The sequence below is a fragment of the Neomonachus schauinslandi genome, chromosome 4 (genome assembly GCF_002201575.2).
Source record: "Neomonachus schauinslandi chromosome 4, ASM220157v2, whole genome shotgun sequence".
Taxonomy (NCBI): Eukaryota; Metazoa; Chordata; class Mammalia; order Carnivora; family Phocidae; genus Neomonachus; species Neomonachus schauinslandi.
Genome location: NC_058406.1, coordinates 159459268 through 159484924, shown reverse-complemented (window position 1 = coordinate 159484924; position 25657 = coordinate 159459268). Strand labels below are relative to the sequence as shown.

The 25657-nt window shown below is 36.5% G+C and overlaps 1 protein-coding gene across 1 annotated transcript in view; it reads right to left on the bottom strand.

Annotated features, from left to right (window-relative positions):
• PKHD1L1 (PKHD1 like 1) overlaps nucleotides 1-25657 on the bottom strand; it is a 154151-nt gene that overhangs the window by 54126 nt on the left and 74368 nt on the right. The window contains exons 43-56 of the mRNA XM_021688369.1: nucleotides 25370-25526; nucleotides 24055-24134; nucleotides 23414-23543; nucleotides 22230-22359; nucleotides 18281-18522; nucleotides 17047-17183; nucleotides 13960-14989; nucleotides 12409-12600; nucleotides 8267-8418; nucleotides 7193-7352; nucleotides 5602-5773; nucleotides 2332-2420; nucleotides 1833-1981; nucleotides 220-349 (exon numbers count right to left, since the gene is read on the bottom strand). Coding sequence (XP_021544044.1) covers nucleotides 220-349; nucleotides 1833-1981; nucleotides 2332-2420; nucleotides 5602-5773; nucleotides 7193-7352; nucleotides 8267-8418; nucleotides 12409-12600; nucleotides 13960-14989; nucleotides 17047-17183; nucleotides 18281-18522; nucleotides 22230-22359; nucleotides 23414-23543; nucleotides 24055-24134; nucleotides 25370-25526 — 2950 coding nt within the window. The remainder of the gene's footprint in view (nucleotides 1-219; nucleotides 350-1832; nucleotides 1982-2331; nucleotides 2421-5601; nucleotides 5774-7192; nucleotides 7353-8266; nucleotides 8419-12408; nucleotides 12601-13959; nucleotides 14990-17046; nucleotides 17184-18280; nucleotides 18523-22229; nucleotides 22360-23413; nucleotides 23544-24054; nucleotides 24135-25369; nucleotides 25527-25657) is intronic.

Here is a 25657-nt window from a genome sequence, read left to right as displayed (position 1 = left end):
ATTACATTTTGGTTTCAAATATACCCACATATACCTATTTTAGTGTGACATGATTTAATTTAAAAAATTTTATTTTTATAATCCTTTATTATAAATAAATGTCTGTAAAAGTTTCTGATACCATAACATCTTGAACTGATAACAGGTAACTTAGTGCTATATGTTTTAAAATAGATTTTCAAAATGGATATGATACTATCAGTATCTGGAAACACATACCTAAGACCTTTGATCCTTGATTTGGTCCTTCTGAAAGAGCCCACTCTGGAGTAGAATGATTTCCTCTAAGAACAATCTGTAATTCTCCTTTAAAAGGGTAATCTTCCCAGCCACCAATCAATCTACCTCCCTGCAGTGAAGCAGAAAATTGTTAATACTTAAAAATTGAGCAGAAAAAAAATTCGCCCATAAAAAAGGAATTAGGAAGATACTGGCAGCCTCTAATAAAAATGAATGAAATCTGTTATACAAAGAACAGTATTGTATCTGGAAGTGACTTTGATTTAATGCTGTCACTTTGGGATGGGTAGCTTAAATGACTTTTCCAAGGTCAGACTCAATAGGTACTTATTGTCAGTGTTATACCTAAAACTGAGACCTGCTTACATCTAAACTTGTGCCATTTGGACAGATCACGTTTTATTTTAGCACCATGTGACATATATGAAATACACTGTTCACACGTACATCCAAGCTATGGCCAAGTAGGAGCCCCCACTGTGAATAATAACAGCTATTACTAAATGCTTGCTGATTCCATGTCAGCCATAACGTGTAAGGCTTTATGTATATTATATCATTTGACCTTTACACTAAACCCATGAATTGCTGTTATTATTCTCATTTAGTTGGTGAGAAAACTGATGCTGAAAGTGGTCAAATATCTTATGCAAATTCCCAACTGACAGTGAGGCTGAAGGACTCAGTCGTTGCTTTAATTTACCTCAAAGCTCATGCATCTAAATACCAAAATATTGCATATCTTTAAAGCAGTAAAGGCCTATTTTTATCAAAGAAAAGCTACTATACACTTTTACTTTTTTAAAAATTTAGCTGAGATACAGAGAGAGAGAGAGAGAGAGTGTGAGCATGAGCAGGGGGAGGGGTAAAGTGAGAGGGAGAAGGCGGCTCTCCCCTGAGCTGGGAGCCCAATGTAGGCTGGATCCCAGAACCCTGGGATCATGACCTGAGCAGAAGGCACTTAACCAACTGAACCACCCAGGCATCCCTACACACTTTTACTTTTCAACCTAACTTCATAGCTCTTGGTTAGGCCATTCTTTTTAATTAACAATAATAATAGACTGACAGAACAACTCAACTAATTATACTGTTACATGTTCAAGACCACCTGAGGTTTATGAGAGAATGAGGTGATTGTTCCAAGCAGTTGAAATATTTTTATGAATCTTCTCCTGTTTTCCTCATTCCATCTATGTCCATTCATTTTAAGAAACACTGTTTTCTAAAAAAAAGAAAAGACTTAAAACCTTTTATTTCTTTCCAGAACTCCTGGGGATTTTCTGGTTCTTAGAGCAAGTTGTGGGTTTAGCTTTACCTAACAGTATACAAATATTCTACATAGGATTAAAAATGGGCAAACTTCACAGTAAAAGTAGCATAATTACTCCTTAAGGAATATGTAGCCACCAGTTGAAAGGACAGTGGAAATATGCTGGACTTACATGAGGCTCACGTCTCATGGGTTAGAGCCAGTTGTGTTTTTTACTCACATCGATTGAATATGCTTTCTTATATTTTTTCTTCAGCAAATCTCCAACATCTTAGAATTTGACTAATAAAGGTATAAATTATAAGACCCTCCCTCTTACCTGAAGTGATATGTAGGTAGCATTCAAAACAACTTTTCTGTAAGAAGACTCTGCAGCTCCCACAGTGTGTTTATCTTCCAGTTCTAGAACTCCCCAAATAATGAGACTTTCCATTGGTGGAATATCTGTGTCTGCTACAACCCATGTTCCTATAAAAACAATGCTTTAATATAAGAAATATAACATAATTCATACTATAGCTTATAGATAAAAACATGGACACCCTTATCAGTGAGTCCTGGTTTCGAAGTCTGCAACCCTTTTCCCACACAATGACTTATTCTTGACTCTCCCAGAAAATCTATTATCCTTAATATTCATGTTTAAATCCACATAAAACCCAGAAGGCTAGGTCTGGTATCCAGGACACAATACTAGAATCCATCTCTTCACATTTGCTCTTTTCCCAAGGTGTGTTGCATAGAGGTGGAATTCTAACTTTGTGCTATCTATCAATATCACACAAACACAGGCATTTTGTTTATGTTTACGTACTTACCTTCAGGAATAACCACATTTGCTCCTGGGTGAGGTATGGTATAATTATTTTCTCGAGATGATTGCCAGAAAGAATCATTTGACCATAAGCTGAAAAGAGAAGAGAAATAGTTCCATTAAGTATTATCTTTATATACTTAATGACCATCTCCTTATACTAGCTGTTTTGGGATGATAGAATGCAAATTAGAGAATTTATAATTTTGCTAAGTAGGCAAGCTAATATGTGCAATTGGTAGAATACTCAACACATACGACTACACAATGGCTTTTTTTTTTCTCTAAAGAAAACTTCCTTTCCATCTACAATCTGAATCACCTTTTCTCCCACTAAATCCTCATTGTGATACCCTAATTTTGGCTAAAATGTAAATTATTTAATTTCCTTACAAGATTTCACATGGTAGAATGGCACCTGGGTGGCTCAGTGGGTTAAGCGTCCAACTCTTGATTTTGGCTCAGGGCAGGATCTCAGGGGTTGTGAGATTGAGCCCCTCTTTGGGCTCTATGCTCAGCGGGGAGTTTGCTTGAGATTCTCTCTCTCCCTCTCTCTCTGCCCCTTCCCTGGCCTGCACTCTCTCTCTCTAAAATAAATAGATCTTAAAAAAAAAAAAAAAGATTTCACATGGTAGAAACTGAAAAGAAATTCATCCTTTGTCCATTTAAAGACCTTTACATATGGTGTTACTGAATGGGGGAAGGGGGGCAAGAGGATATGGTCACTAGATTCTGTGAAGGGAGGGATGGAAGGATGGTTTCTGAATTGGTAAGGATGAGTCAATGAGGTTAAGCCCCTGGGATGGGATCAGGGATGGCAGGTCTGCAACCAGAGTGAAGGTTATGTTAAACTGAGATATAAAAAACGCTTTAGAGGAGAGGCAGTCTCTACTTTTCATTGCTATACTTTCCAGAAACCACCCCCATGCAAATTGTTGTAAAGAATATTATTATAAAGTTGATGGTATTTTTCCCACTGGAAAATGTTCACAATCAGAGGTTGTTTCCTGAACTAGTAAAAAATTTTAAAATTCCATGATACAAATTCTTGAATTCTATAAAACAGTCAATATATAGTTTGGTTAAAGTGTACTTGTATTATACATTTGAAATATGTTAAAAATTCTGTTATAAAAATTTGTTTTACTGGGTTTAAAAGAAAGGTCAGCAGTTAAATTAGACTTACAATAATACATTATTTTTCATGAAGCAATTTCAGAGAAAGTTACGTTTAATGGCTGTATCTTTCTAACTAAAAAACCTGACCAGCATTGTATGGATTCGATCACTGATTCTATCTAGTTTTTCTCAAGATTAATAGCCTTTCATTCTTATCTCCAACAGCACTATACTATGCACGTTATATATTGTTCTTCTTATCGGGCACTGTTATGATCAATAAAGCCTAACACCTCTGAAACAAAGCATATGTATGTTGCATACTAGAGTTTTATATCCTAATCTTGAGGTACCCATCCTGGATCAAGGTTCTGTTTGTTTTCACTGATATCTCTCTGTATAATATAAATTGATAAATCCAATTATAGCTATTTCTAGTGAGCAGAACTCATACCATGGGGGTATGCTAAGACATACACATGTAGCATACCAACATATTCCTCTGTCACATCCTGGTCTAGACCAATCTAAATCTATTATGTGTGTAAATGATAAATATTAATTAAATTTTCAATAATTCTATCTACCTGAGACTATATAAGGACTTTTTGGTCAATAACCTTGATGGTGCACGTCTCTAATATAGCTCTCTCAAGTCTTTTCATGAGCCTTCCTGCTTTCTCCACTGTCCCTCTATAATACTGACAGAGTAGCAAAAGTGGTCTTTCCAAAATGTAATCTGGAGTACATTACTTTTCAGCTGAAAATCATTTAAAAGCTTCTTCTATTTCTTAATACTAACTGCCTGCACGACCTGAATGGTCTGATTTCCACCTGTTTCCAACACCATTTCTAGGCCACTCTCCTCTGCTCACCGGGGTCCAGCCATGCTGTTTTCTCTCTGTTCTTAGATATGCCATACTCTTTCCCACATCAGGGCCTCTGCCCAAGATGCTTCCTGGGTCTAGAACCTTCCTCCCCCACCCTTCACATGGTTAGCTCTTCCTCACCCTTTGGGTCTCAGCTGGAATATCACCTCCTGTGAGAGGCTATTCCTAATCCCCCTACCCAAAGGAGGTCCCTGCCATACTGCTCTCTGTCCCAGACACCTCCCCATTCCCCTTATAACCTTTATCACTCATTCACACTGTTTACTCTTTTGTATCTTTGCTTGCTTGTGCTGGATCTGTCTCTTTGGATAGAATGTGAGTGTAATGAGGGCCGGGACCACATCTGTGTTGTTTACAATTGACTCCCCAGTGCTTAGCACAGTACCTGGGCCATAGCAGGTGTTCAAATATTTTTTAATGATCAAATTAATATATCAAAAAAATCAATTATTATTCTTTTGTACAATAGTTACTACTACATCTGTATATTCTGAAATGTAATTCACGTAATAAAAAACATTGAGTTGTGCTTGATGCATAGTAGCGGGCTCTCATCATTATTTTTATGATTATCATTTGTCCATAAAGGACACAAATATACATCAAATCAGGATAATACCTCTAAGGGCCTTAAAGACTAGTACCAACCATCACATGCTAGTGCTACGATGTATGGTTATTACTATAACTCAAGGTAGAGAGCAACGTTCCACATGAGAAATAAAGGTAAAGGGCTATGTAAGTTTCAAAGATAGAAAAATCATTTTTAACTGTAAGAATTAACATATATTAGGGGGTCAAACATTTGAAACAAAATTAAGTTGTGCTACAAGATTTGACCATGACAATTATTCTAGACAAAGAGACACCACCCACTAAGAAAGCATTGGATTAATGAGGAGACTTTGTTTCTGGTGCTATTTTGGAAGTGTCATCAAGAAGTTTTGTGATCTTGGGTAATTCACTAAAGGTCACTGGCTTCAGCTTTCTCACCTTATAATAAGGGAGTTGGTCTAACAGTCCATATCCAACATTCTGCAAGTCTAAGATTACCAGTAACATTCACACAAAATTTTTTGTGAGATTTTTCCATTTTCTTATCAGGGTGGTTATAAGGCCCAACTGAAGTAATGAGTATGGAAGTGCTTTGTGACTTACAAGGCATTGTGCAGGATGAGGACATTATTGTCTCACCCAAGAGTGACATGTGAAAAGAATTCTATCAAGTGCTATTGAAGGTATTAATAAACAAAAGGCCTATGTACTTATATGTGGCTGGTCGCTTCCTGGGAATTGGTTTTCTTGATGGGGGATGTACAGGAAAGCAGTCCTGGAGAATGCAGCAGTAAGCTTGGAAATTAATAATAACATCTTTCACATCAGGATCCAGGGTCCCAGAAATGGGCTGGCTCTGCTGAAGGTCATTTCTTCCTGACACTGAAAGTGAAGTAGTTTAAATTAATATGATATCAAATGTAGACAAAGAAAATGGCAATTTGAAAATATTCTTTAGATGGTAACTCGGTAGAGTTCAAATGTATGGAATACATATGGAAAAATTCTTTTTTAAAATTTTATTATGTTATGTTAGTCACCATACATTACATCATTAGTTTTTGATGTAGTGTTCCATGATTCATTGTTTGCGTATAACACCCAGTGCTCCATTCAATACATGCCCTCTTTAATACCCATCACCAGGCTAACCCATCTCCCCACCCCCTCCCTTCTAGAACCCTCAGTTTGTTTCTCAGAGTCCATAGTCTCTCATGGTTCGTCTCCCCCTCCGATTTCCCCCCTTAATTTTTCCCTTCCTACTATCTTCTTCTTTTTTTAACATATAATGTATTATTTGTTTCAGAGGTACAGGTCTGTGATTCAACAGTCTTACACAATTCACAGCGCTCACCATAGCACATACCCTCCCCAATGTCGATCACCCAGCCACCCCATCCCTCTCACCCCCCACCACTCCAGCAACCCTCAGTTTGTTTCCTGAGATTAAGAATGCCTCATATCAGTGAGATCATATGATACATGTGTTTCTCTGATTGACTTATTTCGCTCAGCATAATACCCTCCAGTTCCAACCACGTCATTGCAAATGGCAAGATTTCATTCCTTTTGATGGCTGCATAATATTCCATTGTATATATACACCACATCTTCTTTATCCATTCATCTGTTGATGGACATCTTGGCTCTTTCCATAGTTTGGCTATTGTGGATATTGCTGCTATAAACATTGGGGTGCATGTACCCCTTTCGATCACTGCATTTGTATCTTTGGGGTAAATAACCAGTAGTGCAATTGCTGGGTCGTAGGGTAGCTCTATTTTCAACTTTTTGAGGAACCTCCATACTGTTTTCCAGAGTGTCTGCATCAGCTTGCATTCCCACCAACAGTGTAGGAGGGTTCCCCTTTCATATGGAAAAATTCTGATGAAATGCACATGTCTTATTGAGAAGCACACAGTCAAAATGTCTTGACAATATTTTGGAACTCAAAATTTATTCTTAAATATTTTTATTTCCCCCAAGTAATAAAATAATAGAAATGGAAACAAAATATTTGACAGTTTCCTTTGTACTCATTTCCTCTAATTTTGTGAAGTAAATGTTAGGGCCATCTGTAAGAGTGTTGGCATTATCTCCAAACATAAAATGTAAGTCCTTGACTCAACTCAAGGCCTTTTTCGACATAAATTTAGTCTCCAATCCTTTTACTCAGCAAACATTTATTGAATCCTACTATACAGAGAACACTGTATAACATATTTGCCCATTAAGCAATTTTTCTCTTTCTTTAGACAAAGCATTAGATAAAATAATCACTTTTGCCTAATGAATACATACCCAAGTAATATAGAGTACTTGTGTTTGCTTCAAGGTGCCAGTCTCCATTCTTGCTAGTATTCCAACTCAACGGATTTGAAGAGCCATTCCTCACGTCAATAACATTAAACTTACCAGGATTTTGAGTGAAGTTATGAGATATGATTACATAGTCTTCTTCCTATAAGTGGTTGCCCCCAAATATGATTTTATATGTTAATATCCTGCATAATATACATTAATTTTGATGACATACAATTAGCCCTTATATTTAGACTTAAGTTTTGGTTTTAGTTTGTCATCTTGCATTCATATTTTGTTTAGTAACATTTTATATGTCTATGGCAATAATGCTAACTCTATCCGAAGGCAATGAAAATCTCTCTGTACACACACATACACAGACACAGACACACACACACACACACACACATGTATTTAGAGAATATTTTATTTCTGTAATATTTTAAAACATTTAAAACAGTCCTAGGTATTGTTTATGGCTACACATATTCAGTATAACTAGAAGAACATGAATGGGGATGAAAACACCCAATTCAGGATATTGGTTACCACAAGAGTGGAGAGTGGGGAATGAGATGAGAGTAAGCCATACAGGGGACTTCCATTTCATCAAAAATATTTATTTCTTAAAAAAAAATCAAAAGTAAAGATTCACAGAATGTTAGATCCAGATGGAGCTAGGTGGTGGGCACACAGGACTTGGCCCGTCATTGTCTGTGTTTGGTATATTTTAAAATACAATTTCTAAAGCCCTTAACTGGTACCTGGAATATCCTAAGCACTTAATAAATGTTAGTTATGATCACGATAATAGTAACAGGACACAAGCTTAGTATTATGGGAATATGGCAAAGATGTTGCTTACTTCTGATTCCTACACAAGGTTTCTTTTTTTAGCTTACTTTTTAGACTTAGGGTGGGTCATGAAGTGTGTGCAGGACTTCACCAGGTCAGTGTGTGAGGCAAGGACATTCTGGGCCTAACAACTGGTATAAGGACAGGACATAGGTTGCATTCGCATACTATGCAATCATCATTATTAGAAGATGAATTTAATAGCTCTTTGTTTACCTTAAATCCATAGAATGTTGACGTATAAGATATGTTGGTTATGTGATCTACATCTTTAAAATACCAGTTAATGTGCTTTGCATTTGGAATCAGAGCCATCCATCCAGACATGTGAGTCAGTCGTTTCTTCTGAAAGGGAACAATGCTTGTGCCTATAGCAGAATACAAAACAAACAAATAACAGTCTTCTCTACCTCTAGAAAATTCCTTTTTTTACAAACAAGTGAAATATTAGCCTAGTTTATGGAAGTCTCTGAAGAGGTCAGAATAGCATTTCATTACTTATGTTCTAAATGTCTTTGTTAACTGAAGGCCCAATGTTTCATATTATACTTAACTGAAACATAAAAATGCCTTCTCACTTGGAATTCTGAATTGAGATGAAGTCTTTATTCCTTAGGGAAAGAAAAAAATCAAACATGATGATGATTAATGACTACTATGACAAAAGTGCTTAAATATATTAATACAATTCTTTAAATATTGATCTAAAATAAAATTCTGTTGTTATTCTTTTAAGAACTTAAATTAACTCAGAACTTAATTATTTCAGGATCCTTAATTTACAGGATATGCAAATATAAGTTCTAATTCTTTATTAGATTCTCTTGTATTTGTTGAGTTAATCAAAATCTACGTAACAAGTACTAATGTAAAGTTTTGATTTAAAGCTCTTAAGAATCTTGGCTACCACCAGACTTACCACGAACACTGGCCATGATACCCTTAGGTTTGTGAATGACAAACTTGGAACATAAATTACTTGTTATGGGAAAAAATACTTAATTTAGTAATGCTTTGTTCATGAAAGAGTACCTGACAACTTTAGCTAAAGATTTGAAAAGATTTTTTAGAATATAAAGAAGACATGATTAATTGCCCATATTCTATTTTTTCCTCTCCATCCCCTCTCTCTTTTCATCTCTGATTGAATTTTATGTTAAATTTGCAAACTCTTCCCCTACAAATTTAGGGGGAGAAAGCTAGATGAAAGATTATAAAATAAACTGTCATCCTTTTTCTTTGGAGAATAAGGCAAAAAAGTTCCAATATCAAGGAGGAACAAATTTATTAATTCTTAGGCTTGTGAATTAGCATTACATTTAAAAAAGCCATGAGCAGAGACTCTAAAAACATACAGTTCCAAAAGACCTGCAGTGTATAAGAAGAACTATGATGATTTGAATTACTCAGCAAATATTCATTCCTTTCCCCTCCTTGAGTGCTGAGTAGACTTCCCTGACCTGTTGATGTTGGGTGATGTGACAGTCATAAACATTTGTGTTTGCTGGATGAAGCTTGCCATTTTGAACCTCTACCATTACAATGCAAAGAGCCTGCCCCAGGTAGTTGGCTCTCCCTTCAGCCTACACTCTGGAATAAACACACGTGGAGACCTGAATTCAACTTTTGGGGAGGAACAAAGCCCATTGGATCCTCACCTTCAAGCAGAGCATCCTAGCTGAGCACATCCAAGATCAACCAACCCAGTCCTCAGACATGAGAGTGAAAACAATGATTGTAGGTTTAAGCTTTGGGGATAATCCCTTTTGGGGATTAAGTTTGGGGATAATCTGTCATGAAGCAATAGCTGACTTACATAAAAGTTCATGGAAATCATCCAAAACCTCCGGAATTTGCTCTATGTTTGGCAGAACCAACCTCCACTAAAGTTTTCTGATGCATGGAATTATACTTTAACCTGAACTTGCTTGATAATTCTCTTTTTGTAAATAAAACTAATTGTGGGGCACCTGGGTGGCTCAGTCAGTTAAGCAACCGACTCTTGATTTTGGCGCAGGTCATGATCTCAGGGTCCTGATACCAAGCCCCACATTAGGCTCCACACTTGCTGGGCATGGCACCTGCTTGGAATTCTCTCTGTTCATCTGTCCCTCCCTGCTCATGCTCTTTTTTTCTCTCTAAAATGGAAAAATAAATCTTAAAAAAAAACTAATTGTCATTTTTCATAGTTATTTGTGTTTCTTTAATTTTTTTCAGATGCACTCATTTTCAGTATGTTGATTTTAAGCATCTTGGACTGAAATTTGAAGTTGATATTTAAAAAAATAATATTACTAAAAGTAAGTGTCTCAAATTAATTTGCCATCTGGTCTATAGTATCACTAATAGTAAGTATCTCAAATTAATTTGCCATCTGATCTAACTTTACATATATATTCATAAAGATACATATATTCACACATATATACATAGAGCTACACACAACATCATGCATGAGACACTTTAATAGATATATGTAAAGTTATACCAAATCTTATTTATATATATATATATATATAAAATGAAAACAGTGATCTCTTTTTTCTGTTTTTAATTTTTAGTACCAAATCATTTTATTTGGCTTTAATGGAGATAAAATAAAAACAGTAAAATATTCTTGACTCTGAAAGTTGTTTTATTCTTTATGTCACATTAAAAAGAAAAGTACCTGGAGTGATGTTTTCTCCACTCATAATTTGGTCTGAGGACTACAACTAATTCCATTGTAATTCATTAATTACTGAATTCCTACTATTTGCAATGTCTTGTGTTGAGTTATGTGGGTGACAGAAAGATAAATTTATAGATCTTGCTACCAAGGTGTTCAGTTTAGTAATTAAATAAAAATCTTCATTCCTGAAAGGATCAGGCAAAAAGGCACAGAGAGACTTCACAAGAAAGCTACAATCTCATCAATTCAGAAGTATTAGACTTCTCGAATCAAAAATAAAAACACAAAAACTTCTCTCTAAAATCATCACTACCACCACCACTAATAACAACAAAAAAACCCAAAATATTTAAAATGTTTAAATATTACTGCTTAAAAATTAATAGTGTAAGGTATATATCTTTTTTTATCATTCTGTATATTTAAAATAATTTATCTAGGGTGGTTTTACATCTCTGAGTCCTCTGTAAAATTATCTTAGACTGTGTTTTATAAAAAGCTAATGTTCAGTCTATTCATAGGTATATCATAAAGTATTTGGAGATATGATTAAAAGTTTTATCATAAGTAACTATTTTATGACATAGTAATGGGAAATACTAACATATTACCTCACCAGATAAAATAACATCATTTGTTTTTGATGTTTTGGTTCCTTTTAGTTTCAGCCTGTCAGAAAACTGTCACAGATATTCTGCTTAAAATACTGTTTATTGTACCATAGTCTCTCAAAGTTTAAGTAATGTTGCTCCATTCTGGACATCTGGTTATCAAAAGAAAAGAAATGGCTGCCAGGTTCATGTCATTAAGTCAGTGAGACAATGGGTATAACCATTGCCCAGAGAGTAGGTGTATGGCCCTTTCAATTCATAGGAGGAAGAAATTCTAGTAAGAATGTTTTAAAGTTAACTATAATAACTGATAACATCATAATAAACAACAAAAGAGGCATTGTATACTTACTGTTTTTCCTGCAGATCCATGGTTCGCCATTCTCCATGAGTTTGGACAATGGGAAACACACGAAAGAGAAGGAGAAGCTAGGCAAGGAGGAATGTGAAATGAGCTTATTCCCCTGACTCTCTCCCTGTGAGGAAGTAGGGGGTTCTTGGTGGGCTCCTGCATCTCTCAACCAAAGGGATATCCCCATTTAACTTGCATGTTTGGCTGATGCAAATGCCAAATGGATCATGAATAATGACAGCAAATTAATGCAACCTAGTCTGGTAATGATGTCAAGCTCATCTGGTATTCCAGGTATGGTATCTTTACTGAAACAAATCAGCAAATCAACAATCCTTGGCACCTGGTGTACAGCTACTGACCTAAGAAATGCTCCCTCATCCCATTTCAATCAACAAAGATAATCAAAAGGGTCTGCCTTCACTGGCAGGGATGATGGTATATTTTATTGTCTTGCTCCAAGGACTGTGTCAACTTTCCTACTCTCTGTTGTAATATTGTCTGGGTGCTCCTTGAGCAAGCAGAACATCATGCTGGTCCATGTATTTATTCAATACTCCTCACATGCCCATTTTGGGTGTGTTATTTTTTTCCTGCCTGGTTATTGACTGATACAAATATACTTTTTCCATGTTCCAAACAGTGAGTGACAACTTAAAAGGATGATGATGAAAATAGAAAAACATATTTAAGTTAGTGGCTTAAACTATTATATTCCACTTACCAAAAGAGTCTGAGAGAACCACATCCTTTTCAAGCAGAGATACTGGAGAAGGTTTGTTGAATGCCAAACGGTGGAAGCTGACTGAGGTGTCACAGACAGCCCCTGGGAACCCAATGCTCCACTCGGCTTCTTGAGTGCAGTGAGAAGGGTCCAGCAGTGAGCTGTGTGGAATGACGGTGTGTCCTCTGTGACCTAGGAGAGGGACATAAACAGCATGTTTCCTATATCATGTAAGAAAACTAAAAAACAAAACAAAACAAAATCCCAAACTGTCTACAACATATAGCTACTGTGACCGATAGTCCCAGTAACAAAATCTAAAAGTCCTGGTACATTTTGGCGGGGGGCGGCATGGGGCAAGAGGACCTCATGCAAAGGCTTTGCAGTGGACTCTTCAGTCAGGGAGCTTACTGTAGATGTAGCTGAAACACAGGATCTGAAGCACCCATGAGAGCCAAACATGGGATGGGAAGTAGGATAAGTAACTTGCTCAAGGGCACACAGAAGGATTCAAATCCAGGCAGTCTGACCATAAAGTCCATATTCTTAACTAATAGACTGCCAACTAACATTAAATATCTAAGCTGAATTAGATAAACTGTAAAAAATTACACAAAGTTTTGTATATTAGAACTACCTAAATGTTCTCCCTCTTAAATCCACAATTAGAACAGGAGACAAAAGTCAACAGCTATAGTTGAGAACTCAGCCTGTTTGAATTTGAGATGAATCTTATTCCATCTTACAAAGTCTTTCAAAAGTAAATTGTCAATATCTGTAGATTTATTTGTCAATTATCTCTTAAAGTATTATGTAGAATCACACACATACATCCTCGCTATCTTAGACAAGTCTTTATTATTAAAAATGTGTAAAGACACTAAATTCTAGAAATTATGAATTTTTACAGAAAATGTGGCATACTCTAAACTTGAAATGGTAAAAAAATTTTAACCTATAAATTATGTTGCATTGTATATTACAGTTAACATATTCTTTTAATTAATTTCAAATGCAGAATTTAGATTGGAAAGAAAAGGGTTAACAGCAGGCCTGTAACTTATTCCTTTCCTTTAAAGTATTTTAGTAGGATATATCCAGTCTACCCACATTGCTTATGTAAATAAACCTGGAATATATATATTTATGGGGCATGACTGGCTGGAGAATTTGGGTAGTCATGTAAACAGTTTCTTACCTGTATAATTAACTGAATATATATAAAATGAAGAAGCTCTAAAACTGAAATGATTTCCTTCTGTAGTCAATGTTTCCATAAATATTGCTCAGAATTTGCTGTTAATTGCAAACCAAAGTGCAAATGCAAGAAAAAAGGATATTTGGGGAGGCTACATTTGACGATTTGGGTCTCTTCCAGGAAAGAACGTCTAATCTGAGCCTATTGTTGACCTATATTCTTAAATCACTTGCAAAGTTTGGTGCTGGGTAAGATCTGTGATTCATGTGAGTCTGCTTTGACAATTCAACTCTCTGTGTTAACACAAATATATTTCCAATGTATGTTATCAGAAATTAGAACATAACATTTACCTGTAAGTGAACCGTCAACATCAATCAGTACCACTTCATGTTCCCATCGAAAGCCAGCCTTGTTTGGTGTGTGAAAATACTGGATGTCAACAAATTTTGCACTCCAGCCTCCACATCTCTCATTACAAACTCCAGTGATGGACGTCACTCCCAAAGCTACACAGTTGGGACGGTCAAAGTTCATAAAGTGTACAGATGATACAGTCAAGCCTTCACTAAATGGGAGAACCAGGCCTTTCCTTGTGCAAAATGCAGACCCCATTCCCAGTTCATCGAGATGCCCAACTATTTTGGCATTTTTAATCACTGCTCCATTGGTTTCACCCCATCCTCCAACATAAGGAGCCAGAATCCTCTTGGTCTCAATTCCAGCCTCAAAATTATTTACCATCACAAAGTTATGGAACTGAAGGGCACCTCCATTGACCCATTCAGCTCCTTTTTCACAATTCCAAGTAGTCAGTGAATTAAATATCGCAGGCACTGGCACTGTAGAAGTACAAGATCCTGTCTGCATGGGGAAATATTCTTCAAATATCCATATTCCAAACCAACCTTGAGAATGAACAGTGTTGTTGAAGAATTCTCCAAGAGGAACTCTTTTTTGGCAAATGTTTCGGTCATAGGATGGCCCATCAGGGTGGTTGTTCATTCGGTACCAAAAGCCAAAGTGAGTGCCACCAGCAGCTGCATTGTGTCGTATGGTGTTGTTTGGGTTCGTTACCCAAAATGCAGCCGGGGTCACATCATCATTCAGAAGACTGGTACTTTGCTGCACAAATACTGCCAAGTTATACTGCAAGATATTGCCATGTTCAATACCATCTTCTATAAAAAATGCTCCTCCCTTGATATCATATATAATATTCCGCTCCACCAGCAGGTGATGTGTGTTATGGATAGTAACGGCTCTGTTATAGGCCTGGTGAATTGCACAGCCTCTTACATAAGATTTAAACTGTAAATCTCCAAGCAGGTGCCAATGTATTGGATAACGCCCCAACCGGAAAGCCTGGCCAGCATGGAATACCTGTCAAGCCCAGAAATCATAGCTATTTAGTGATACACATATACTCATAATTTGTCTGGCTTCTATCTTCTCGTTTCAAAATAATCTCCAATTTTATAATAATAATTATTAATATTTATATCTTCCATATTATTCACATTTATCATTCAAAAATGTTAAGTGACCTTCAACCTACATTGTTTTATTCAACATATAACAGCCCATACTTGTTACCAAATGAATGAATGAACAAAAGCCATCTTTGAATCTTCTGCTTTTCACTTTAGTCTATTAGTAAACTTTCATGTTTAGCAAAATAAAACCTCTCAAAGGCTTATTTTTCTCCTTCACTTTGATTCTTAGATAATAATAGGAAACACTGCTTGAATGTTTGCCGTGTGCCACATACTGTGCTCTGTTGTATATACACGATCACGGTCTTCACCACAGTCCTATGAAGGAGCCAGTGATCATCAGCTTCATTTTACAGATGAAGAAATTGAAGTTCACAAAGGCTAAGTATCTTGTTCATGGTTATAAAACTCCATTTAAATCCAAAGTGGTCTGATTCTACATTTGGTGCTGTTATTAACTACTGTGCTGTGCTTTCTTTCAATAGGTCTACGATCTAGTAATTTAATACAGAGGATGCCAGTGTGTGTGTGTGTGTGTGTGTAATATGATCCTAGAAGGTTAGGAAGGAAGATGTTAGGGCACCTATTTATTTTCATTCTCCATCTAAAAATTACAAATTAACTATTATTAATAATTAATACACAGATTGACCCTGGCAACCTCACTCAGTCTATATCTTAGATGTCACATATGTGTAACATATTCTAGGAGGAGGGAAGTTTCATAAAACACAGATGTGGATTCTATCACCCTCCATACGTTGTTTGTAGTCTAGGTGTTCCCAGTGTAATAGATTTATAGGTTTTACTATCCCTCTCTCTCTCACACATTCCCTCTCCCCTCCCCACTTTCCTTTCTTCCTTCCTTCCTCCCATTTACTGAATACTTGACAAAAACTAGGCTAAACTCTGATTATATAGACTGAATATGAATAAGATACAGAGGGGCTCCTAATCTCTTGCAGATAACTCGCATATTTGTTCATTTATTTATATTTTGGTTCAATTAACAATCAGTTGAGAACCTGTTATATGCCAAGCACTGTTCCAGCAACATGAGAATCAGCAGAAAACCAGAAAGACAAAATCTCTGAACTAATTGAATTTATGTTCTGGAGGGAGAGATTGAAAATAGATATATGTCAGGAGTTATGAGTAAATAAGGAAAACAGGTTTGGGCAGTTATTTCAAATAAAGATGGTGAGGAAAGGCCTCTCTTAAGAGAGAACACTTGAGGAGACACCTGACTGAAATGAATGTGAACTAAACAAGCATTTGGTAGAGGAGCATTCCAAGCATAATGAAGAGCAAGCACAAAGAACCCGAGACAAAAATATGCCTGACATAGTCAGTAGATACAAGGAGGCCCATGTAGCTAGCTAGCATGGCATGAGCCAGGGGTAGAAATCATAGGAGGTAAAGTCAGAGGCCAGCTGGGGGACAGATCGTGTGGGTCCTATGGGAAGGACTTGGGCTTTTTGTTTTAGGTGTAATATGAAGCCATTAAACAGAGTGCAACAAGATCTTATTTATACTTAAAAATTTGTATTTGACTGTGGTGTGGAGATTCTATTGGAGAAAGGGTGGACACAGGATGTTGAGTTAGGAGAAAATCATAATAATCTAGGTTAGAGGGGATAGTGGCTTGGTTGAGGGATCAGGTAGCAGTGGTGGAGAGAGAGTGGATGCGGGTCATTGTATTTTGTAGGCAGTATGGATAGAACTTGATGATGAATTTGATGTGGGATGCGATAAAAATAGAGAAACAAAAGTTTGGCATGATTAAATGGGTGAATAATTGGGTGTATCAAAACTGTGTGTTTACTTATCTGTCTCCTCTACCAGATTATAAGCAGCATCTGGCAAAAAGCAGGAATTCAGTGCTTATTCATTGTACGGATAACCTCCGGCAAACCATTGTGATTTAACAGTAATGCTTCTTACCTCTACATATTCTATTCTCCCAGTTACCATGTTAGCACCAGGTATGGGAGCATGAAACATAATGCAGCCTCCAAACTGGTCACTTCCTATTTCTTCTCCAAACTTTCCTTGGAAGCATGTCTGTGTAGCAAATTCACCTTTAAAAATATTTTTTAAGACAACATAAAGAAAAACCATGGCAAAATCCTCTAATTATATTAAGATTTCCTCCCATACCTAATTATATCTTTTTATTCATATATAATTTTAATCTCATCCTGTGACATAATTATTTGCATTCATATCATTTCCTCCTCTAAATAGCAAGCAAGGTGAGTGCCTTTTCTTGTTCACCTTTGCATTTCCTAAAGCACCTATTACAGAATTTTTCAAAGATACTAAATAAATATTTGAATGGTTGAATGACTACTGATAAAGGTACTTTGTCTTATTATCTCTGAAGCTTTGCCCCAAGATTTGGGAAGTAACATAATGCAATCTTATATTTGTGTAGCACTAGAATATGCATTTTGTCACTTAATTCCTATAACTACAGTAAGTGGACAGAACAGGACATATTCTTATTTTAAACAGGATGAAATTAAGTTTCATGAACTGGAATCAGAATGTAGGTTATTTGACACTGGATCCAGGGAGCCTTGTCTCATTTATCCCATCGAAGGAAAGGCTATACTTAAGCTCTGTTTGTTAGTATTTAACTCCATATCGGACTGTAATGGTATTAGTTATTACATAAAAGTATCATCTATCTATCTATCTATCCATCCATCCATCCATCTATTTATCTATGGTTAAATCACAATGTCATCTATCTGCTACATACACAGGCACACGTAGAAGTACTATGGTAAGTTAAGCATAGCTATGTTATCAGTTCTGTCTAATGACACCTGAGTGGAAGAGACACATGTCACTTCAGGACCAAAGTAAGTGCTGTTGCTTGACTCCCCGCCATCACATGACTTCTTCTGTCCCAGAGATCACAGAGGCCTCTGTTGAAGTAGAGCCTCCCGCAGCCCAGATCCTGGAATCTTTAGAAAGAGCATTTCGGACACATGCAGCATGAACGAGAAATACATCTTTCTCAGTTGAATCCCTGCCATTGGGGGCTTATTTATTACTACAGCATAACCTCGCCTGGCAGTTTGCAACTGGGGGTGATTTTGTTCCCAGGGACCATTTTTTGCAATGCCTGGAAACAATTAATTTGACACGCTCTGGCTGCTAAAATTACCAGTGTCAAATCCATCCGGACATGCTGGAATTTTGATATTCCACTCCACGTTATCAGATCCTCTTATTAAAATATTTCTTGTAAGAATTCCGACTTCGGCTCTCGCTTCAAACAGAGTTCCATCAGGGAGTCTGACAGTGATTCCTAAGTGTGTGTAATTCAGTGGCTCAGTTAGCATTATCTTCATGCCATCGGCAGATACAGATGCGATGGTCCTCTTTTCATTCTCTTGTTGACTGTGTCTGTAAAAATTTTAACAAAAAAACTTCCAAAATTAATCTAAATCGACATAATCTTGTTTTAGTGCACTTGTCTCATAGTTTTTGAACACTTCATCTGTAAAATAGGAAAGTTTTAAATGTCATATAATATTCTGGAGAGGAATTTGAAGATGGTCTCTAAGTCTTTCTTAGAGTAACTGAATAAATTTTATAAAAGCATCTCAATTAAATAAATATTTTCCAAGTGCTATAGTTGTTCAGAGAACTGTACTAATTCCTATAAAGTATTCAAAAGAACTATTCATTTATAACTTTGAAGATCACACCCAATGGTTCTCAACTGAGGATGATTATATTCCCCATGAGACATCTGGCAATGCCTGGACACATTTTTGGTTGTCACAAATCAGGGGGTGCTACTGGCATTTTGTGGGGAGTGGCCAAGGATTTTAGAAACATCCTCTAATGCACAGGGCAACCCAACACAATAAGGACTTGTCAGGTCCAAAGTGTCAACAGCACTGAAGTTGAGAAACCCTTACAGAGGGAAACCTCTGGAGGTTCCTGAGTAGGGCAAAGAAATGACTGAGGTGAAGTTTCAGAGGTCTCATTTCTACCACTTCTTCAGTACACCTCCAAGTCCAGCCACAGCCAAAGGACTTATCAATTCTGTAACACTCATTCATGTATTTGGTCATTCAGCAAACATTTACTGAATGTCCTGCCTGTTTTCTAGGCACAGAGCTAAGGATGCCAAGTAGAAAGTGCCCGTGACTTTCAGGAGATGTGTGTCAGTGCCCGGTGGTATATTATCTGCTAAGGTATGGGTGGTGCAGTCAACAGAGGCAAGCTTAGGGAAGTTATTTCTGTGTCTTCCTGATACTCCCTTTTGACTCTTCTCTCCGTTAACAAATCTTTTTCCTCTTTTAAATACCAGTTCAAATGACAATGTCACATGGGAACCAGGTAAAAAGTCACCTCTCTCGACTTTCCCAGCCCTTCTTCTGGATTCCCAGTACATTCTTCCTAATGCCCTGTCAGTGCTCACTGTAACCACACTGCGGTCGCCTCACGTCTGCTGCTGCCGGCCTATCTGCTGCCCTGTCCTTTCCTCTACCTGGCTGCCCCTCTGGGTCAGGTACGTAGAGATTCAGTCATTTTATATGCTGAGCACTTCGTACAGTTAGCTGGCACCGCTCACTAACACTGTTCAATGGATTCGACAAATCAATGCAGAGTGAATTTGTGAGGGGGAGAAAAATAGAGGAGTGGAGCCCAGATAGGAAGGTGATGTCATATTCCAGGTGTGAGGGACAGAGTCTAAATTAAACTGAGAGCAGGGAAAGACAATGGAAGAGACATTGCAAGGGCAAGAATCCAAAGAACCTAGTGATGTGCAGGAAATGAAGGATGCTGGTAGTCAGAAAGTCACTGGGAAAGTTTTTGTGAAGACAGAAATTAGACTATAGGGGCTTAAGGGAAAAAATGGATAACAAAAATGCAATGAAAAAATGGGCATAATATTTAGGCAATTCAATAATTTTTTTTTTAAAGACAAAATGGGAGCGCCTGGGTGGTGCAGTCGGTTACACGTCTGACTCTTGGTTTTGGCTCAGGTCGTGATCTCAGAGTTGTGAGATCAAGCCCCGAGTTGGGCTCCGCACTCAGCACAGAGTCTGCTTGTGACTTTCTCTCCTTCTCCCTCTACCCTTCCCACTGCCACCGCTCTCTCTCTGTAAAAAATAAATAAATAAATCTTTTTTAAAAGTTTAAAAAATAAAAAGATAAAATGAAAGTGGCTAGAAAGGATAGGAGAATAAAGATGTTTTTCATGATAGTGTGGATGGAGAATCCCACAAATCCAAAAGACCCAGGGAAGGAACTGTGGGGAAAGGAAGCCAGGGGAAGTTGAGGATTCACCCATTCATGAAGGGTCCTCGAGCTAAGGATATATCAATAGTATAAGATCCTATCGGTGGTATAGAAAAGGGGTTTAGGTGGCTCCTGGGTGGCTCAGTCATTAAGTGTCTGCCTTCGGCTCAGGTCATGATCCTAGGGTCCTGGGATCGAGTCCCGCATCGGGCTCCCTGCTCCGCGGGAAGCCTGCTTCTCCCTCTCCCACTCCCCCGCTTGTGTTCCCTCTCTCACTGTGTCTCTGTCAAATAAATAAACAAAATTAAAAAAAAAGGGGGGGGGGTTTAGGTTGGCCTCTCCTAAATTCTCTTGGATTCAGATGATACAGAGATTTCTTTAGAGAAGAAAGTTCTGCAAAGCATCTTTTATGTTATGTGCACCTAAAAACACTTCGTTCCTTTATAATAATATCTAACATTTATTTTTTTAATCTAACATTTACATAGCACTTACTTTGAGCCAGTTCCACTCTAAGTGCTTATACATACTAACTCATTTAATTCTTACAATAATTCTGAAATAGATACAAAGAGTATTCCAGTTTTGCTGAAGCACAAAAAGATGAAACAATATGGCTGCAGGACTCGTAAGTGGTATTGCTGGGAGGTGGACCCAGGCTGACTAATTTTAGAAGTAGTAGTCTCGACCACTTGCTTTACAAATTCTCAAATACAACTTGCAAATGAAATAGTGAACAGTGAGTTAAATTTGGTGGGAAATTTCTTAATTTTTGTTTCTTAAAACTAAATATCCCTCAGCTAAATTCTAAACTTACCCTCTTACTTCATATAGAAAAGCTATAAATGAGAACTTTCTATTCTATTAGTAAGCCCTGTCATTTTGCTGCTTTTTATTTTGCCATTATATAATTAAAACTTCTTCCAAAGCCAGAAATAAAAGGGCACTTATAAAGCTAAGTATATATTTAACTCTTCCCAACATCTGCAAGTCTATTTTTAACTTGGAAAATGGCAAACTCAAAATGCCATCTTGAATTTTAATTCTAAATTTAGTCACAACCTTAACATAATTTAGCTGCTTCTTATCATAAATTATTATTTGTTACCTGATAAGCATGATCATATCCAATTTTGCTATTACCCGTAATTTGAATAATAAAGCAAAAAGAAAGCTCCTCTTGCTCTCTTCCCCCCCCCGCCCCAGTATTCTTGGTGTAGCTATATTACTCTTGTTCCTTTTATTTCTTGCTTGTTAATACATATAATTAAACAGAAATTAAAGGTCATAAGCTGTTTCAATTGTAAAATGCCAGACATGTAAAAGGTCATGTTAATCATCACTCATTCTATAATAATTTCTTCTCTTTGATTCAATCATTACTAACAGTCTTACTCCATGGGAACCACTGTCAAGACTATAAGATATGAAAGAACTGCTTTCAACCATGTTCTTTGGCAACCCCAAATAAAGCAGTTCATTTACATTTCTGCATTCATTAATGTATTTAGCTGAAGCTCTAAGTCAGATGTTTCTAAATGGCTGTTAATAGCAGAATGCTTTTTTCAAGCAAAATCTTACATGAGAATCTAACCATGAAAATCATTTCATTAGTATACATTTTATAGGTTCAAATTTATACTTTTCCTTATTGTAAATTAATCAACGAAAACAACACACTGGTGTTCAACCCAATGTTAACATTCGGCAAAAAGGTACTTGGCTGTTCATATTTCTTTATTAGAGCTTTCAAATTTAAATCAAATAGTTGTGGATCTTCTGAATCATCCCTCTTTCACATAGTTTAAAAAATCTCTGTCCTAAATTAAAATGATCATGCCCAGAAGACATCATACCTGTGACCTGTGCTTGCAATTACAATCTTATCTCCTGGTTTCCAAGTTACTGCTTCTTGTAAAATCAAAGTTCTTTCTCCTGCCTTTGCAGTATGAGCCAGATGAGTCCAGATCACAGAAACAGGCAGACCTGGAGCCAACATACACACTGAGTATTTCTAAAGATGCATTCTCCTGCATAGTGAGAGCTTTATGCATTTTAAATATTCGCCTGGATTGAATAAATACTGGGAAGGCTCGTTTTACCTTAGCATTTTATACCTTCCTCAAAAAAGAAAAAGGAATATTTAGAATGTTTGCTTTATAAAAGTGACAGGTTTATGATAACATGTGTGGGTCTACAAAACTAAAAAACATCTGCCTACAATGATATACTCCACTTAAAACAATCTTCTTTATAGGAACACAATATAAACGTGGTGGTGATACTGTTGCTACAAGGGGCAGAGGCCTATTATCTTTGCCACTGTTGATAGAAATCACTTAAATTGGTAATCTGGAGATAAATGAAATGTGAAAATTTCTGAAAATTATATTAGGATATCATTTAGCATAACGCAGGGCAACAGTTATCATCATAATAGGGACGTTTATACATTCTAAATTTATAAAAGAAACAGATTATTGCAATACAGAAGACTTTTATATAAAAAGGATTCACACCATGCTTCCTTTAAATAAGTAACCCTGATACCTCAAACATGACCATAGTCGTTTTTACTTGCTGATGCATTTCCAGAATATAGTTATATAAAAGTACAACTGTAAACTTATAGTTATACTTTAGAAAGAGCCTATTTTAAAATACAAATATAAGAAGTTACAGTCTTCTGCTTCCAGACTTACTGCCCTTTTATATAGATAAACGGATGCAGTAAACGATCACTATGTACCAAGTGCTAAAATAGGCAAAAGCTGTTATGGGAACACATGGAAAGGAATAAGCAGAAGGGTGTAGAGAAGACCCAGAAGGGCTTTGCCAGGAGTGACCTCGGTTGTGAGTCTTGGTACTCTGAGGGGCTGACCTGCCTTGGATAAGTGGAGGCCAGAGATAAAGAGGGTATACATAAAGACAGGAGAGGCCTGGCAAGGTTTCATTTAGAGAGGATAATCAGGAGAATTATCTCTGGTTTTCTGGCTAGTATCTCCTGTACCAGTTCCCTGAGCCCTTTTGGCTGCCCTACCATGCAGATCCAGGATTCCCTCTCGCACGGCCAGAGTTTTGGCGCCATATACTGGGAGCTCGGGAGATCGCAGGTGTCCATGCAAAGTAATGACTGCCCTGTGTTGAAATGGGGATGCTTCCGTCCCAATCTGCAAGGCATTTCACAAGCATCATTCAAAAGTTAAAACTCAATATCCACAATTCTAAACACTCAAAAGTCATCCTTTCTTTTGAGAAACCCATTGTTCAGTTATCAGTATCTTTCTTATGAAAGATAAACCTTAAATTTTCTAGGCAGCCAAGTACACTATGTCAAATCTTTGGAAACAATACTGATTGACTTTAGCCATATCTCTGAGCAATTTTTTTTCTGTGCTATTTAAAATTCTGCTCTATGATAATTCACTATTATCCTTCCATTAAAAGCACAAGAATACTCTCTCTGTCAAATAAATAAATAAAATATTTAAAAAAAAAAAAAGCACAAGAATACTCTGGAAAATTTTCCCCAGAAAAAAGGATTTTAGACTGATAACAGAGACCTACATAAAGAGGAACTTATGAGCATCTGTTATAATTACCTAACCATTTTACACATGGTATTTTACAAAGAAATGGAGAGAGGTTAGCGATGATTATATATTAGGTTCTCTTGTATACCTGAAGAATGCCTCCATCCGTAATTAGAATATTTTCTGCCTGCAGTTCAATGTCAGCTTCATCAAATATTAGAGTCCCACCTATGAACCATACAATTTTGAAATACAACACAAGGGAAATTATCATTAAATGCTATTTGTTAAATTACACATACAAATTTAAATTCTTATTCTTATCTGATATCATTTTGTATGTCACTTAACTTCAGGTCTTTGGCAACATAAAGTATAAAAACTTCAGACAAGACCGAGGAGTTAATAGAAAATTAAATGCCTAGGCACATTATTTTCCCTTATCATTGTTATTTTCAATGCTTTTAAAGAGTACAGCTACGTAGAATTAAAGTTCTATAAACACAGGGCCTCAAAATATAAATTAAGAACAAAAACAATTAAAATGAAAGAAAAGCACTTTTTATACAAATTGTTATAATGCTGACATTACCTCTGAACTTTCCATCCACTAATCTGCACTAGCAACACCTATAGCTTGACTGGCATTTTTAAAGAATGTGCTAAGATACATTCTTATGAGACTGATGTAAATTTGTGAACAGTAAAACTTTACTTGTCCAAAAGTCCAGCAGATAATAACTTCAAACAACTGAAACACTACCGTTAACCCAGAAGTTAAAACAAAAACAAAATATAAAGGTCTTTGAGCAGCTAAAACCATTATGGCAAAGTTTATACACGAAAGCCCAAAGCATTTTACTCTTGCCAATCATTATTGCTTTTACATGCAGTTATAAGAGTTATTTAGTCTTCTGTGGTAGTAACAGAATATCAAGAAGCAGAGAGAACCCCAAGTACAATGAGAGTATGTTCAAAGGCAAAGGTGAGAATCACAACTGGCATCCAATGGGAGTCTGAGGGTCATTTAGTATAGAATTTAGCAAGTCTCTATGATTTTATAACCTCTGGGACCCACTATACCAGTCTTTTCCTAAACAGGAAATACTTTTCACTGTTATGATCCATTGCAAGCGCGTATGCATATGTGGATACACATACACACATTATTATTAAAACAAAAGTTTCATAAAACATTTAACTTTAAAAGATGCTTACCCACAAAAATGCAAGACACTCTGATATTTTCTTTTCTATTTCCTTAAAAGATTCTGCTCACAACACATTAAATAATTGCATACCGCAAACAGATTCTGATGCTCAATTTAAAGAACACAGTACTACACATTGCATTCAAAACCTCATACCACTATGGATGTTCATAATCATGAACATTTAGTTAAATTTACTTCACAAAAATATACCATAGACAGAATATAATAAGCAGACTTTCAGAAATTTACCCTGAATAAGCAACATTTTCAGAATAGGTGTATTTTGATCCAGCAAAATTGTCTGTCCTTTTGTAATAACAACTAGAGACCCTTCCTCTGGGGGAGATTTTCCTCCCCATGAGAAGTTGGAGGACCAAACATCAATATACAGGAAGTCAGAATCATCCTGCAATAAAACATGAGAGACTTTTAAATTGAGAGTTTTTATCAGAATTCTTCATTCAATTTCTCAAAATGAAGAAATCTAAACGAGTAAACATTTTCATTAGTAATAAAGTATAATCTACTTTAAATGTT